Source organism: Sceloporus undulatus, chromosome 2 (genome assembly GCF_019175285.1).
Source record: "Sceloporus undulatus isolate JIND9_A2432 ecotype Alabama chromosome 2, SceUnd_v1.1, whole genome shotgun sequence".
Classification (NCBI taxonomy): Eukaryota; Metazoa; Chordata; class Lepidosauria; order Squamata; family Phrynosomatidae; genus Sceloporus; species Sceloporus undulatus.
In genome coordinates this window covers 128811320-128829518 of record NC_056523.1, presented here as the reverse complement: position 1 = coordinate 128829518, position 18199 = coordinate 128811320, and the positions used below count along the sequence as shown (strand labels likewise).

Here is an 18199-nt window from a genome sequence, read left to right as displayed (position 1 = left end):
CAGTGTTCAACTTGTACTGAGGCAGAAACTTCCAACCTGTAGTGGTTTTTTAAAAAATTCTCTTGACATCGATTAGATTTGTTCATTTTATTTATTGTGGAGCACAAGGCAAAATGAAAGGAAAATCCACCAATGTTTTTCTTTCACATTCTGAAATCAGGAAAGTGGAACCTTTTACTTGAAGAGAAATAAGTATTTTTGATACACTGTTATAATCCACAGAACAATCTTCATAAAGCAATTTTTCCATTGACTGTAAATAAGATAAACTTTCAATTATGTTTTTTAAAATGTATGCTTAAAAGTCTTGGGGGCTGAGGATCTTGACAGAGCCGGTGGCAAAGATGAATGAACAAAGTATAGAGTTTTCCTTTCCAACACTAGTAGTCTAAACCAGAGCTACTCAAACTGGTGACTCCTAGACCAGTCCATCAGTCACTGGCTGCTGGTCCCTAGCAATTATACCCAAGAGGCACAAATTTAGTGCTGGGATCTGCCGCATTGGGGAAAAAATAAATACTGGTCCCCCACATCAGATAGCCTGAGAAGCACAGGTTTAAACCATCCTTTCGCTGTTTGTCATGTGTGCTAAAATCTCACCTCTGGGTAGAGTAAGACAAAACAATGGAGAACTTGAGCATTTTGTACAAGTGATATTTTCCCCACACACTGTATAGAAGAAAGAGCGTTTACAGAAGCTGTTGGCAGGGCAAGGGAGAGTTAGTTGAAAACCACAATAGCAACAATAATAACTGCATTGCCATGTTTTAAATCTATTCTGATAAGTAACAGAAAAAGAACAATGTTGGTATTATGCTGATAGGATGCATCTATAGGTACACTGAGGTACACTGTTGGAGCAATTAACAATTAACATTGAATAAGAAATTTGGGAGGCTTTGTGATAGTTCCTTAGTATGAAAATAGCTAAGATGCAGCATGGTTCCACATCTTGATTTGGAGGGTTTTGTTTGTTTATATGGAATCAGCATTGAGTTAGGAGATTTCATCTAAGGATCCACAGTTTTGTATCACCCTTGCTGTTCTTTGCAGCTGAAACTTACTTAGAGACAAAGAAGCATGTGCTGAGAATAAGGTCTGATTCCCAGAAATATAAGTGGGGGAGTAAATCTCACTTTCCAGATACTGTAGTGCATCCTCATTACATGTGTGGGATGGGAAGCAAATGGTGAACTCCATTTTTAAAAAGAAATATCGCTCCACAGAAAAAACTAAGACATGATGAGAAAGAAAATGTGGTGGTTCATGTCTCTCATAGCACTAGTGTGATCAAGGTGCTGAACCTATTTGGGGGGATAGGTCCCAATGCTGTATAGTTCCTTTAAAAGTTTAGACTAAATCTCAGAGTAGATTCTCCACCCAACTCAAATGGAAGTCACCAGCCACCATTGCCCCATGTGCACCATATATGGAAGGCCAATCAACTAAGTGAGCCTATAGCCTGAAGTGGTACAGCTCACAGAACAGGCTCATCCCCTCATTTGCCACATCATAGAGAGGAGAATGAACAAAACATAGGAAAAACCATAGCAAATACTATGGGGGGGGGGGGGGGGGAGAAGGGGATGTCAGTTTCCTAAAAACACATTTTTAACATTAATTACTAAAACTAAAACACAGATCTGCAGCCTCAGATGTATGAAGCATGGAAGTATCCATGCAACAATAAGAGAAAGGCAAATTTTACAGGCCTCTTCTTTTCTTTGCATACTTCAGCCTGAAGTCTGGCAAAGAACCATTGTTTCTAAGGTTTGTCCAAGCCTCTTTCTCTCCCCCCTCCCCCCGCCTCCTCATCCTCTTCCTCCTCCTCCTCCAATCTTCATACAGCCTGAAAATCTGACATGAATGTAAACAATGGAGTGAGGACATGGAGTCTGTTAACTGAAGGCTTTCCATCCTCTGAATTACCTAGTTCTAATTAACATTAAAAAGTATTAGTGTTGGGTTTTCTCTCTCACAGTGCACTGCCATGTTCATACATACATTTCGTGTACGTATTGCCATGACCCTACACTCAAAATTCAGTGAAGCAGGCAAGGATTTCTTTGAACCCAGGTTTAAGGAAAGAAGAGAGACTATAGTTTGTTATGTTTGCTCATGACATAGCAGGAGTAGGTAAAAGCTTGGGGAGAAAGAATTCCTGGTATATTTTTGATTTTATATAATTGTTGATGAGATCTTGATGTGCAGTTAACTCTTGATGAAATTCTGTTATCTCTGAGTTGGGGATGAGCGGGGGGCGGAGGGAACCTCTCCTCTATCACTGCAAGAAAACACTCAAGTAGCTCTTTCCTCTTCTTCTCTCTTGCCCTCATCTCTCTTCCCTTTTTATTATTATTATTATTATGTTTTACTCAGGAAGAGGAACATTTCTATTCAGTTTTGTCTTTGTTAATTGCAGGCTCTGTTACTCTGGGCTCAACCTGAAAGTATCCACTTCACTAGCAAATGGATCTGCTCTCATGCTCTACCAACACTTTACCAATCAGCACACTATTCCCCTTAGGAGGGTTGAACAACTTGAAAAATATTAAAACTATTGTGTCAAAGTTCCTTCCCTCCCACTGCAGGCATGAATTGCTTTGGTCTTTCCGAATTCCCTGCACTTGTGGATTCCAAACCTGCCAAGCAATGATGTCAAGCAATCTTTTATTCCCTCTCCATCCTTAGTGCCCACATTCAGTACTGTGGCTGTTTTGCCCTCCCCCTCCCACCAACCCCACTGCTCTCTGCAGCTGAAATCCCAGTGTATTCAAAAGCTTCAGGCTGTTCTGAGTGGCCCACATTAGTTGGGCATGTTTCCTTTCTATGAGATGAATGAGGTGGGCACACAATACATCTGCCTCCCACAGACACTCTCTTAGCTGAAACACAAGGGCTTGCCCTCGCAGAGGGACAGAGTTTAGAGAGCATAAACAGGGTCACTGTATATGGCGCCAATTATTCCATGAATTTCAAATTTTGGCTTCTATTGCTGTATTCCTGAGGAGCTCATCTTTCAGTTGTAGACTTCATAGTTCCAAATATAACATTTAATATGCAAAAGCAACATCTGCTAAAAGCTCTGACAGTGGGGAGACACAGGGGGGAGGTGTCTCAAAGGAGTTTCCAGTGAGCAAGGTTTTTGCCATTTCCATCTCTATCATTCTCCTCTCTCTGTACACAAAGCACATTCTCAATTGCTTTACTGCACTTACCCTGCCCCCCTCACCTGATAGTATCCCCACTGCTCTTTCCCTCTGCACTTTAGGACAGAAAATAGCATGCTTAACTTTAGTGTGGGTGGCACTTTCTTATATAAGCTATTACTGCTTCTGCGGTGCTGAACAGAGTTTGCATCTCATATATCAAAAGGGATTCAGCATTAGATCCCCCCTCTATAATTGAAGCACATGCAGCATTTAAAAAATATGCATAATTCATCCTGTTGATTGACAGCAGAAGTAAGTTAAATACAGAATAAGAAATTTATAAAAATATACATTTGGGAAATAGTTCTAATGTGAATGTGAAGAGCCAACAAAAAGAAAAATGTGGGAAAGAGGAAACTTAGAGCTTTTAAATGTAGCAGTGGAGAAGAATGCATGAAGTCAATTTTAACAGAAAGGGAAATGAAGAGTGTCTAAAGTGAGTTGAACAAAAAGGAAAATGTGTAAAAATTGGATAGGATTTGGAAGGGGGAGGACAGCAGCCAAATGTGAAGAAAACACAATGTAAGGTACTACACTTAGGTCGGGAAAATGAAATGCACAGATATAGGATGGGGGACACCTGGCTGAATGAAACTACGTGTGAAAGGGATCTGGGAGTTCAAGTAGACCACAAGTTGAACATGAGTCGACAATGTGATGCAGCAGCTAACAAGGCCAATGCAATTTTAAGCTGCATCAATAGAAGCATGGTGTCTAGATCAAGGGAAGTAATAGTGCCACTCTATTCTGCCCTGGTCAGGCCCCACCTGGAATATTGTGTCCAGTTCTGGGCACCACATTTTAAAAAGGATGTGGAGAAGCTGGAGCGTATCCAAAGGAGGGTGACTAAAATGGTGAAGGGTCTAGAAAGCATTCCCTATGAAGAACAAGTTAGGTAACTGGGGAAATGGAAATGGAAAGGAGAAGCCAGGCATAGTCAGACACGCATTCTAGATTTTAGGAGAGTGGATTTTAGTAAACTTAGAGAAATACTGGGAGTGATTATATGGTCAGGAATACTAAAAGATAAGGGAATTCAAGACGGATGGGACTTTCTCAAAAGGGAGATACTGAAGGCACAATTTGAAACAGTTCCAATGAGGAAGAAAAATCGGAGGTGTCTCAAGAAACCAGGATGGAAGACTAAGGAACTTTCAACTGAGCTAAGTTTTAAACGGAACATGTATAAAAAATGGAAAAATGGGGAAATCACCAAAGAGGAATTCAAACAAATAGCATAGCCTGTGTAAGGGTAAAGTCAGAAAAACTAAAGCGCAGAATGAAGTCAGGCTTCCTAGAGAGGTTAAGAAAAATAAAAAGGGCTTTTTTGGGTATGTCCGCAGCAAAAGGAAGAAAAAGGAAATGGTAGAACCACTGTGTGGAGAAGATGGCTAAATGCTAACAGAAGACAGAGAAAAGGCAGAATTACTCAATACTTCTTTGTCCCAGTCTTCTCAGAAAAGGAAAAGGATGCTCAACCCGAGGAAAATGGAGCAGAGGACAGATTAGGGGAATTTCAGTACAGAATAAGTAAAGAGATAGTAGAGGAATATTTTGTTAATTTAAATGAATATAAGTCTCCAGGATCAGATGAACTACATCCAAGAGTATTAAAAGAACTGGCAAATGTAATATCGGAGCCATTGGCAATAATCTTTGAAAACTCCTGCAGAACAGGAGAAGTCCCAGCAGACTGGCGGAGGGCAAATGTTGTCCCCATCTTCAAAAAGGGGAAGAAAGAGGATCCAAACAATTATCATCCAGTTAGTCTGACATCAATACTAGGAAAGATTCTAGAGCAGATCATTAAACAGAGAGTCTGTGAACATCTAGAAGGCAATTCCATAATCACAAAAAGTCAACATGGGTTTCAGAGAAAGAAGTCATGCCAGACAAATCTTATCTCGCTCTTTGATAAAATTACCAGCTTGGTAGATGAAGGGAATGCTGTGGATATAGTATATCTTGATTTCAGTAAGGCCTTTGACAAAGTTCCTCATTAAATTCTTGCAAACAAGTTTGCTAAATGTGGGCTAGACAAGGTAACTGTTACATGGATTTTTAATTGGTTGACTGGCCAAACTCAAAGGGTGCTCAACAATGGCTCCTTTTCATCTTGGAGAGAATTTGCAGATGACACCAAACTAGGAGGAGTAGCTAATCCTCCAGAGGACAGGATCAAAATTCAAAATGACCTGAATAGATTAGAAAGCTGGACCAAAGCTAACAAAATGAAATTCAACACGGAGAAATGTAAGGTACTGCACTTAGGGAGGAAAAATGAAATGCACAGATATAGGATGGGGGACACCTGGCTGAATGAAACTACGTGTGAAAGGGATCTGGGAGTCCAAGTAGACCACAAGTTGAACATGAGTCAACAGTGTGACGTGGCAGCTAAAAAGGCCAATGCAATTTTAGGCAGCATCAATAAAAGTATAGTGTCTAAATCAAGGGAAGTAATAGTGCCACTATATTCTGCTTTGATCAGGCCCCACCTGGAATGTTGTGTCCAGTTCTGGGCACCACAATTTTAAAAGGATGTGGAGAAACTGGAGCATGTCCAAAGGAGAGTGACTACAATGGTGAAGGGTCTGGAAACCATGCCCTATGAGGAACGACCTAGGGAGCTGTGGATGTTTAGCCTGGAGAAGAGACGGTTAAGAGGTGATATGATATCCCTGTTTAAATATTTGAAGGGATGTCATATTGAGGAGGGAGCAAGCTTGTTTTCTGCTGCTCCAGAGACTAGGACCCGGAACAATGGATGCATGCTAAACCAAAAGAGATTCCTGACAGTAAGGGCTGTCCGACAGTGGAACACACTCCCTTGGAGTGTAGTAGAATCTCCCTCCTTGGGGGTCTTTAAACAGAGGCTGGATGGCCATCTGTCAGGGATGCTTTGATTTGGATTTCCTGCATGGCAGGGGGTTGGACTTGGTGGCTTTTGCAGTCCTCCAACTCTATGATTCTATGATTCTAGGAAGGACCTTTTCTCTATGGCAGTGGTAAAGTTTTCCCTTGGGACCCTCATCCCTTTGTATCTACATGTGGATGTCGCACACACACCTCCACTTGCCGTAATATATGAATAAAAATATTTTGTTTATTTAATGTGTGTATTTCTTTTGCACATTCATGTATATTCATATTTTAGCATTTAATGAGGAACTAACATTGTTCAAATTGGAACAGTTTTGTTTAAATAAATTCAATTTTTAACTCAATGCATGTGTAAATTTTAATAAAAAGTTTGGGAAAAGGAGGAAAAGGGTGAGGAGATATCAGGGCCTCTAAGTCTTCTCTCCCCCTTTAGAAACTGTCACCCCCTCCCCACCCCGCCTAGGGTCCCGCCCCATCATTTGAGAACCACTGCTCTATTATGTTCAAGTCTGCAATGCCCTCCAAGTCAGAAATTATTTGCATCTCCTTCACCAGAAAATGAAGATTCTGACAGCTTTTTAATGTGTTTTATTGCTGCCCGTTTTAATGTGTAGTACTTTTTATCCTTGATGTTGTTAGCTTTATCTGATTGTTTGTGTGCATTTTGTTTCTTTTCAAGTGTTGGTTGGATTACACTTTTTATTGCTTTTAAAAGCTAATTATTGCATTTATATTTTATATTGATAATGGTGCTATTATGTAGTATATCACTATGGGTACCTATAATAAGGAAGATAGAGGTATAGATGCAGGTATAGATGTATACATCACATTGCTATCATCATTACCAGAACTGTCCCAAATGATTGCATATTTGCAAATATTTGCATCATAGTCATCCCTGACTTTAAATAAGTTTGTTTTTTCTATGTATTTCCCTGTCATACAATGATAAGCCATTCAATGATGTAAGTTTTGGGACTGTGATTATTTTGTTCAGAGAGCAAAACACTTACGCTTTGGGTCTCTCTGTGTTATGTGTATATGCACAGTAGATCTGTGTATTTGCAAACGAAATAGCCTTTGTCCTCTCAGATGTTAAGCCTATTGAATGAAGCCCAGTGTTTGCTGGTATGCACACCTGTGGGAAGGGGAAGGAAGGCGAGCCTTTGTTTTTAATGTATGAGGCCCATTTGCTGATCTGAATAACCTCACCAATCCATTCACACCTTTGTCTTTCTTCTCCTATGTCTGAGGTCTCTTTTCCACATCTTTGTTTTTACTTGTCTAGTCACACGTGTTCTGAATAGCTACTCCAAGCCATTCAGCAGATCTGTATGTGTTCCTGTGCTTATGTGTTTGAAGGGGGATAGGGTGGGGAAAAAGAGGAAAGAAGTCTGATAAGCTGTGACAAGTTGAACAAAACAGACTTCTGATCTTTTTTCTTTTTCTTGAAAGCATTATGGTTTCATGAACATTGTGCATAGTCCAGACAAGCAGGGCTTTCAGAAATAAACTGCCCATATCTCTTTCACCAAATAGTTTCAGGGCTAAGTTCCTGAATCTTGGACTGGTGAATTATGTGCCTTCCAAAAGCTGGTTCAAAAAATGAGAAATCACTACAACCTGAAAAAGCTGCAGAACCCATTGTATCTCTCATTGGAAGACGGAAGGAGTCAATTCCATGTGGTGGTCAAATTCTCCTATAGTTCAATTGGCACAAATTGGGGCAGAAAAAATGGGGGCATTTTGAAACTGGAGCAATTTCTTTGCCCAAAGAGTAAGTTACAACTTTAACCTAATACTTGAGGTTCCTCTACACCAGCCAGAATGCTCCATGATGGCCCTGGAGCTGCCTGAATTTTTATCCTTACCTCTACACTCTGTAGCAATGCCAGGTGGCTGTCCACACACATGTCCCACTGTGCTGCCTGGCATCACCACCGCTGGCATGAACCACTCCCTCTGAGGTCAGAAATGAGGTGCCCAGTGTCAATCATATGGCTGGGTGCCTCGTGAGGGAGCAATTTGTATCAGCAGCAGTAGCACCAAGTGGCACAATGGGACCTGTGTGTAAACAGCTGCTCTCCATTGCTATGGAGTACTCCAGGTTTTCCTGCAAAATTCACAACAAAAGGTGAGTTTTAAAAATCTATTTAAGCAGGGATAGACTGGATTCAGTGTGGAACTGGCCTTCTGTTGTGAAGTCTGCCGTCAAATCATGCCTTTGGCCCTGCATCATGTAGACAGGTCACAGTGAGGGCAGAGGAAAATTATTTTAATTGTTCCATGTAGATATGCCCAGGGTTTCTTCCAATATGTTGCCCCCCCCCGAGAAGAAATCAGACCAAAATCGATGCTTAAAACAGCAGTACATCTGCCTGCTTCAGACTGAACACAGTGCTGTCTGTAGTTTGAATAGGAACATGTTAGTACAATTCCTCATCACACTTACAATAGCAAATTAAGTCCCACTTCCACACTCCCAACTGCAGCCTCCCATGACTTCTTTCCTCCTCTTGAGAATTTTCCAGCTCCTAAACAAAGCCATTTCATAAACTAATTAGCACCTCAGCTTTACAAATGGTTTTATTTAAAAATAATTAAGCAGCGTCAGAAGGCTTTTCACCTTGTACTTTGAGGACTTCCGGCTTGGATAAACTCTGGGAAGTAGACTCCAGGCTTCAGACACTAACTATGATGAGATAACTAGTTCTTTTGCTATATGACATATAGTAGAAAGAAAGATAAGTACTGTAGATATTGGAACCAGTTTAAAACCAAGACTTCAAAATGTGTCCTTTCGTCCAGTTTACAGAATTCTTCCTCCTCATGGCAAAGCCTGTGTTTCTCTGTACATAGCTCGTAGTCCAGTGTTTTGCACATGCAGAGTGCAAGGCTGAATCCAAAAAACCTCCATAGTTACTGGAGACATTTTCTTCAAGGATTGTAATGCTAAATTGTGTGTCATATGAATGGATGGATAGATGGATGTATACAGTAGATCAGGAATACATTTTTTACCTTCACTTCTTATTAGTATAACATGTAATACCAGTTCCTGTTAGTACCAACAGATATACCATGTCTTGCTCCTTTACCAGTACCATAAACATCTGTGAGGAGACAAATCAGATGTTAGAAGGGTGTGCTGGTTATGTTTGTGCTTGACTCTATTTGTGTTTCCTTGTTTTTTAACCACTACCACCAACACAAACTTGTATGTAGCTATAAAGAAAAGAAGAAAAGTGGGAAAGGCAGAAGGGTGTATAGAGGTTAAATGTAAAGATTTGTCTCTGCAAGTAATTTTGAATATAAATAGTCTGAAAGCCAGACAGGAAATCTTCAGTCTTAGGATGTATCCACATTACACAATTACATCAGTTTCATACCACTTTAATTGCCTTGGCCCCCTACTATGGAGTACTGTGAAGTAGTTTTTTGAGACATTTAGAATTCTCTATCAGAGGGATCCAAGGAGTGCAACAGAGAATCCTAAATCCCCTACAAACTACAATTTCCAGGATTCAATAGGCTGGAGCCATGGCAGTTAAAGTGGAAACAAAATACTATAATTGTGCAGTGTGGATGTGCCCTTGGGTGCATTTACCCAAAAACATACATCTCTGAACTCAGTAATTCTGAGTAAACACACAAAAGATTGGCTGGGAGAAGAAAAGCATCTGTTGATATGCACATACAGTAGTGGAAAGAAATGAACAGACCTGTAGTTTCTTTCTGTCACACATACCTTTGCATGCTTTTCTGTGTGTGATTGGCTTTGTCATGTCCCGATAGTAGCCTTCCTTACAGTAATGGCAGTGGCGACCTGCTGTGTTGTGTCGGCAGTTAAGGCAGACACCCCCACTCTTGCGACCAGATAATTTGTAGAGTTCCATATTAAAGCGGCACCTTCTAGCATGCAGGTTGCAGTTACAAGCTGAAATGAAAGGAGACAAAAGCAGAGAGGTTGCTACTAGTGACTTTCCTATAATAGATAAGTTTGCCCTTGGCATCAGTAATACATGTTGGGAATATACTTGAACAGACCTGGGCATATCACAACAAGGGCCAGGGCATGACTTGTGGCTGGAGGCTGGAACTCAAATATAATCACAGTGGCCTGTTACAGACAGCCAAAATAAAGCTGCTTCGAGTCACAGTGGAGTATGGTGTTTCATGATGCATGCGTCCTAATAGTCAGAAGCCAAACCAAAGCCAGGCTCCAGTCCTTAGGGCTGGAGCGTGGCTTTGGTGCAACTTCTGACTCTTAGGACACATGCATCATGTGAAACACCATACCTCCACTGTGACTCGAACAGCTTTATTTTGGCTGTCTGTAACAGGCCATCGAATAGAACAGACAGCAGACAATGTAACGAAGAGCAAGTATTGCATGGCCAAACCACAAAACAGTTTTTGTGAACTAAAAACAATGGATGGACAAACAAACACCCTCCCACACCACACACACACACATACCTGGGCCGTGTAGAAGACCTGAGGGGAATTTGTGTTCTATGGCTGATCTCACATGTACAAGTCCTGATGTTCTGTAGCTCACTAAGGTGTCGAGAAAAATGTTTTTCCTCCTCTCCATTATACATATACAAGGTACTGGGGAGTCAAATAGAACCAAAGTAATCCAAGATTATCTGTGCAGTCAGTGAGTAACATCATTCATCCTCTCACCACTCCATGCCATTAAAGATTTCAAAGAAGTGGTACATAAGGTAAGTCACATTTATCTGATTTTTGTGAACTTGAGGATTTCTTGTTGAGCTTCACTACATTCAGAAGCTCAATTTCCCCCCATTTCCAGAAGTTGGAATCAACAGATTGAAGATCCTTTGCTGCATTAATCCTCTAACTCTGTAGATGCCTTTGCCTTGGAGCAAGCATACCAAATACAGTTGCTACTTTTGGTGGGGAGATATCACAAAAATATTTCCTCCTTCTACCCTATACCTCTTAAGTTAGGTATCAGGTAGGGATAGTGAAGCAAAGCATCTTTGGTGATTGTTCTTCCATTTTCTTCAATCCTTTAGTTTTGTTTCTTGGTCAAGCCTTAACATGAGAATATAAGAATTTGAGGACTGGCCAATAATATTCCTGCTTTCACAAGACTTAGCTAGGTCTTAACATTTATATAATTCATGAATGATTCAAGTGCAGCGAAGGCTAAATAGTTTACCTTTACCTTTTCCTATATTGATTGTGTTATTTGACATGAAATGTTTTCACAAAGTTGAACTAGAATTACCTTCTGCCTACTGTTTTGTCTTAGGAGCCACTTAAATTTACATCAACCTGATTCTTCAGAAAAAGAATGGGCTGGTATACAAAGGAGGCGAGCCATTTGTTTGACATCAGTCAAATGAAATCATAAGCCCTGACGTTATCTCTATGTTGAATTAGGGGGACTGGCAGAAGGGGTGGTTTTATTGCATGGTCTATGTGGTGCATTTTATTTCCTTTCCCCTATCCTGTGAAGCCTGCTAGGTGTTGCATGGATGTGCTTTAATTCTAAAGCAGAAAAAAGGAAGCAATTTGAAACAAGAGTTAGGTTCATTTTATTTGCTATTCAGCAAAGGAAATGCTACCCATTTAAAGGTAATAGCTGGTTCAGGCACAGGAGGTGGGGGAGGAAATATATTGGGACTTGGCCAATAAAAATGTTTTTTCCTACAATTAGAATGGCAGGGAAGAGTTATAGATCTCAGACGTGACTCAAATGTGAGTCACTTTCTCTTCCCACCCCCACCTCCTCCAGTGGGATGTCATGCTGCACTACTGCCTTACTCTTTGCCTAGTTAGAGAGGCCATGTAAAAGCCCTCTGTTTGAAAGGATCCTCTTTTTAAAGTCCTGTCCAGTCTATAAGAAAATAGAACATAGGGCTTTGAATTTACCTATTAAGAGCGATACTGTGGTTTCCATTTACTTAGTCACAGGCTTCCAACTGTGGTGAGCCATTTTATTTCTGTGTGTAAATATGTTTTATTTTATTTATTTGTTTAATCAACATTTCATGATTACTTTTCTCCCCTCTCCCCCTTCCCAAAACAGCATTGAGGAATACCTTCCAATCAAGTTAACAATCTTTCGGAGTGTGGAAAATATCATTAATTATATTTTTACTTCTTCATACTTCATTTTACCTTCCACTTTCTTAATCAGTTTCCCATTTATTTTTTCATTATTTCTTATTGCTTCTTCCAATTTATTTATAAATTGCTAAATATATAGCATGTGCTTCAGTTGGTCAAATTTATGCTCTCTTTGTCCTTGGGGAGTACATGTGGCTACATAGCCCTGTACCTAGGGTTGCCTAAGTCAGGACCTCCAAACTGGGACAAATGTAGGACAAATTTTAAATGTAGGACACATTATTAAAATGAGGAGGACATGTAAAAAATGGGTATTTTTAAAAAATGTTATATAAATGCGGAGGGGGCCCGGCCTTGTCAGGAGGGGGGGCAGGAAGGGCCAGGAGCCTTGCTGAAGCGAGGCTCCTTGGCCCGGCCTGTCCGAGGGGGGGGCCAGGCAGGGAAGGAATCCTCCCTCAGGGAGGCTTTCTTTCCTGCCTGGGCTCCGTCCCTGCCGGCAGAGCCAAGGTGGGAAAGAAGTCTAGCCCAGCGAGGCTTCTTTCCCTCCCTCAGCTCCAGCGAGCCAAAGAGGCAGCAAGCCCCCCCCCCCACCAAAGAAGAGAGGCCTACACAGGCCTCTCTCTTTCCCCCGCCACTGCTGTTGTAGACTTGCAACAAAGCCCAGGAGCTGGGGAATCCCGGGGCGGGGGCAACCCAGGGCAGGACCATGCGGACCGCCCCCAAACGGGAAGTCCCTCCCACAGCGGGATATGGCAACCCTACCTGTACCCTCACCACGCTCTTCCATTTCATTTGTTCAACCAAACATATTGCTTAGTACCTTGTAGAAGAGGTTTATAGACCTAACTGGTTTAAACAACCTATTTATTCACAGCAAAACAACAAACCATATATTGACTAGTCAGATCTACAGTGCTAAGATCTATGGACTCCATTCCAGGTAAATAACCATGACTAAGGAAGGTTGTTGCATGTTGAAGGATTGTAATATTTGTGTGCGTATGTGTCTTCAAGTCGCCTGTCAATTTATGGTGACTCCATATTTTTCATATTTAGTCTATAATATCTCTGCATCGTGTATGCATTTGTACCCAATGCCACTTAACTTTTTCACAACTCCCACACTATGGTAAATGTCCCCTCTTGTTTTACATATTTCCGACAAACATTGAAAGTTCCCTTAGACATCTTGATATTTCTCATGTGTTCTGTCCCCTGATACTCATTTTATAAATTCTCTTTGAGGTCATAGTATAAATTTCAAACCTTTTGACCACATCTTTTCCCACTGTTGCATTTGTACAGTAGAACCAAAAATTTTGGCCCACTTCTCATACAATCCCTCACCTTGTCTTTCTGTGTCATATTTCACAAAAAAGTTTTTCCAATCACCTGTTCCTAATTTGAACTAATTGCAGTTCAAACTCAGATTACATTGCTCCGAACATTATTTTTGTCCATCTTAAATCTTTCAAATAACTCTAATATGAAAGTCATTGGAAACCATAACTTTACCTCAAAAGCTGGGTTTTTTGGTTTGTTTTTGTTTCATAATGTATTCTTCTTGGCCATTCTAGAAAGGTAAGCGCTCTTTTAACCCCCTGCTAAGGGTCCTAAGACAACAAGAATTGTATGTTGTTTCAAAAATAACTATGTGAAGATGTGAATGAATAAAAAAATATATATAATGAGATGTGAGAAACCAATCATCTATGGACAGGGAGAATCTCATTGGTAAAAACAAATGTTTTACCTAGAATGTTGTTCCTGTTTCATACCGTACCGATACTGATAAGTGATTTACTGTACCAATGGCAGAAGGCTTTATGTAAGTTTTTTCAAAGTCAAATCCTTTAGGAATCAGTGATATATTGCTTCTTCCAACTATCAGGATCTTCCAGTTTGCAAAATGGAATTACTTCTACAATGGAAGCAGGAGCTTATCCTCAAACAAAAACAAAGAAACAAAAACAAAAAAACAAAGTAGAATAAAATGTTGACAACATCTGGCCCCAGAATTAGTAGTCTTCTTAATAGCATCACAATTTCTCTTACTCTTATGGAAGCATTCATTCTTCTCTATTCAACTGTAATCTTTGGCAATTCTGTTTAGTCCGATAGTCCTTTAACCTCTCTATGGAGATTTCTTGTTGTTTATTAAAGAAGAATAAAATCCATGACATATTTTCTGAATCTTTCACCATTTCCCTCTTGTCATTTTTCTCTCTTTTCAAAATCATAGGCCCATAATATCCCTGGTTTATCTGCAATTCAAAATGCTTTTGTTTTACATACTTCCACGTTTTTCTCCACTCATCCACCATCACATTGTAGTGGTCTCTGTAATCTTAATTTGATTACCAATTTAAGTTTTGTTACTTTTTTCTATATCTTCTCCAAAATCAATAAGTTTTCTCCTCTCTCTCTTTTCTTTCCTTTTTAAAAAATAACTGCTGCATTGATGAAGCATCTTCTCATGACACGTTTACTCACATCCGAAACCATTCTAATTGCAGTACCTTATCCAATTATTTTCCCAAAATTCCTTTATTTTTTTCTTACAGCCAGTTCTTAACTATCTTTTCATTTTGCAAGACAAGTCTCATTTAATCTCCACCTAACATTCCCCCTGCTTTTAAAAAGAACTAATGCAACTGAGTTGTAATCTGAAAAGTGGTAATACAAATTTTTAACTTAGTAGCCAGAGTTTTCAACCTAAATCATATCAATTTTTAAAAAAAAAGATCTATGCATATAATAAAATAATATCATCCCTCAGGTCCCATTTTTATATCTCCATGTATCCAACAACTCCAGATTTTCCTTAGTTCAATTTTTACCTCTAATATGTCTTACTTTCTTCCTGAAATTCTATCTTTTTTCTGTAGATACCATTCCATTCCAATTTTCATAAGACGCTAATGATAAATCCAAACAGTTTGCCATAAAATGTCAGTCTGTCTTTGTCAGAGGACACACCTCCACTACAAGGGTCTTTATCCCTGCAATACAATCTGGACCGCCACATACCTCCCGTTATGTCAACCAACACCAATTTAGGCCCGCAAAGATTTAAATACAGACGCCAATTTTTCTTCTTCTGAGCCATGAAGATGAATTCTTTCCCCACTTTTTACATATCAAATATTTAGTATCCTTTTTTTTAATATGGGTCTCTGAAGACAAACTATATTCTAGCTTTTTTTCTCAAATAATAAAATATCTTCTTCCTTTTTTGTGGAAAACGGCTCTATTAATTTTCCAGGTAGAGCATTTGTAATCCATGGTCAAATCAACTATTTAGATAAGTCCCCACCACCTCTAACACATAGTAATGTTGTATCTGCTTCACCCTGAGTGAGATTGTGATCTTCATTTTTGATCTTGATCTTCCCATCCAATGAGGTTTGTTCCTTTTGCAGTTGTCCTTTCCTGTTGAGTGCATCTTTCTTATCTTCTTGAAATTATTCCATCTCTTTTATATTTTTTTTCAGAATTACTACTTTCTAAACTGAACCAGTAAAAAAATTTGTTCTTTAAAAGTAAAACTCAATCCTCCAGATTTTCCCAACTGAATGAGATCTTCTCATTTCAACTTTTCTGCAAGGAAATTGTATTTTTTTTCCCTCTTGCACAAATTTTCATAGGTATTTCATGCAAAATATTATCTCTCTCCCAGCCACCATCAGTTTACTCACAAAATGAAGATTTTCACACGACATCGTTACATTGTTCCTTTATCGTCCCAAAGTGTAGTGGAATCGTCATAACAGATAGATGATTCCAAAAGATTTTCACATGAGGTTGTTAGTGTTCTTAAAACGTTGATATATCAGAATTCAGCAATTCAACTGTTTTGAAATCGTTTTGTATCATTATTGCTGATTCTGATATATCAACGTTTAAGAACACTAACAACCTCATGTGAAATCTTTGGAATTGTCTGTCTGTTATGACGATTCCCATACCTTTGGGTGATAAAGGAACGATATAACGATGTCGTGTGAAAACTTCATTGTTCTGAAGAATCAAATCACTTGTGTTTTTTTATAAAGCAACTATCACATCTCTTCAAAAGTTACATACCTTTACATATCTGGAGTGTTCTATAAATTCTATCCATCTCAAAACTATCTCCTCCTTTCTTTTATCCAAGAAATTTCCCAAGGTATAGCCAATTTTTTCCTCAAATATTTTCTTGTGGCTCTCGAGAATTTATCTAAATTTTTTTTAAAAAAATACTCTTTTTCTCTCAGGTCCAGTAAAGCCCATACCATCCAGAAGTTTTCCTTAGTTTATTGGTATGATCTCTAATGCTTCAACTTGCTTTATTATTATTTATCGCTTACTTCCTGAGCCAATTGTCTGACATTTTTTAATCTTTGACTTCTCCTGTTTCAGGTCTTGATTTAGTTTGGTTAATTTGTTTGTTTGTTTTCGATTTGTTTCTTCTTCTCATTGTTTCATCATCTTCTTTCTCATCTTTTTATTCCTTCATTAGTCAAGCCTTTCTATGATGTTATTATTATTATTATTTTATATTTTTTTAGTTGTTATCAACGATAGTGTTCTAGCTCATTAGCTTTCCTTGCTCAGTAGCTCTGGGTCTTAAATGACATTGTAAAAACACTTGCAGATTTATTTTTATTGTGGCCACTTGGTACAGGATTTCCCCATAAAAGAATTTTTGTCTGCATTCTTCTGTCTCCTAGATGTTAGTGCTTTACAATTAACTCTCAGTCATTTCAATCTGCCAGCAATGAGAACACAAAAAGTTTTTTGCTAATCTCCTGCTAGCAAACATAACAACTTATTTCTTACCATAAGAAAAGTCTTTATTCTTAATAGTAATTCATTTTCTTCTCAATAAGAATTATCATTCCTTTTAACTTCCAAAGGAAGCTCCTTATATGCTTTTGAGTTACAACTTCTGCTAAAAAATAGCGTTTTTCCCATTTTTCCTGTATAAAATTTCTTAGTCAATAGTAGGAAACTTATCAAGGCTGGTAATTCTACTACAGATCATAGCTTTATTCCTTAATCAGAAGTTGAATCAAACTTAAAAGTTTTAAAGGGGGGCCTAAAGCAGATGGGCCAAAAGAGCAGCTCCGGATGATTCGGGTTGTGTTGTGCAGATGGTCACACCCCTGGAGCAGCCACGAAGTCCTCTGGGGTCACCCGCAAAAGAAGTGGTAAAAATCACTTCTGCTGGCACTTGTTTTGGGACTATTGCCAGCAGCCCACTTTGGAGCGGCTATGTGGTCAGTTGTCCCAGGACGTTGTGGTGCAATGCAGCTGCGTCTGTTTCACCCGAGTGAGTAAGCACGCATAGGCGTGTTACAGAGCGCTGAAAAGCAGCGCTCTGCCTGCGCCATCATTAGCTGCGCGAGAAGCCCAGCGGCCAAACCGAGGCTTCCCGGCGAGCTAAAAAGAAGTTCAAATGCTTCTTCTTGCTCATGGAAATGACTGCTGAGCGCCAATGGGCACTCGATTGCCTCATTTTCGCGAGTGCTACATGCGGTGCTAAGCGTCCGCACATAAAAATGGCCGCGCCCGTGTGTATAGGCCGGCCATTTTTACGCCCTCGTCACTGCTGGGGTGGGCCAGTATGGAGCTAGGTCCTCCGGCCAACCTGCATGTGACGGGGTGCGCCGCAAAGCCTTGCGGAACAGGCCTTAGAGTCCATTTAAATCTCTTGTTCAACAGCAAGGACAAACTGGTTTGTCCTGCCCCTTGCTCCACTATGGCAAACTGTGCTCACGGTCTGTTGTGAGGTGCAGAGTATTCTGGAGTTTCCTTGGAGATCCCTTGCAGAACACCACCTCCCCCTACCCGAAATCAGGGGAGAATATGATCGGCAGATTCAGCCCCTGGCCAGTGGCACACGTAAACTACCCTTTGTGTGACATCATGTGTTAGGCACCCACCCTCATTGTGCTGCCTTGACGTCGTGACCTCATGAATTTCATAGGGTTTTCTTAGGCTAAGAATCTCAG

General features: G+C 39.8%; 1 protein-coding gene across 2 annotated transcripts in view; it reads right to left on the bottom strand.

Annotated features, from left to right (window-relative positions):
• Positions 1–18199, bottom strand: part of NTN1 (netrin 1) — a 176257-nt gene that overhangs the window by 60383 nt on the left and 97675 nt on the right. For both annotated transcript variants that reach the window (XM_042451108.1, XM_042451109.1), the window contains exon 3: positions 9847–10035. In XM_042451108.1, coding sequence (XP_042307042.1) covers positions 9847–10035 — 189 coding nt within the window. The remainder of the gene's footprint in view (positions 1–9846; positions 10036–18199) is intronic.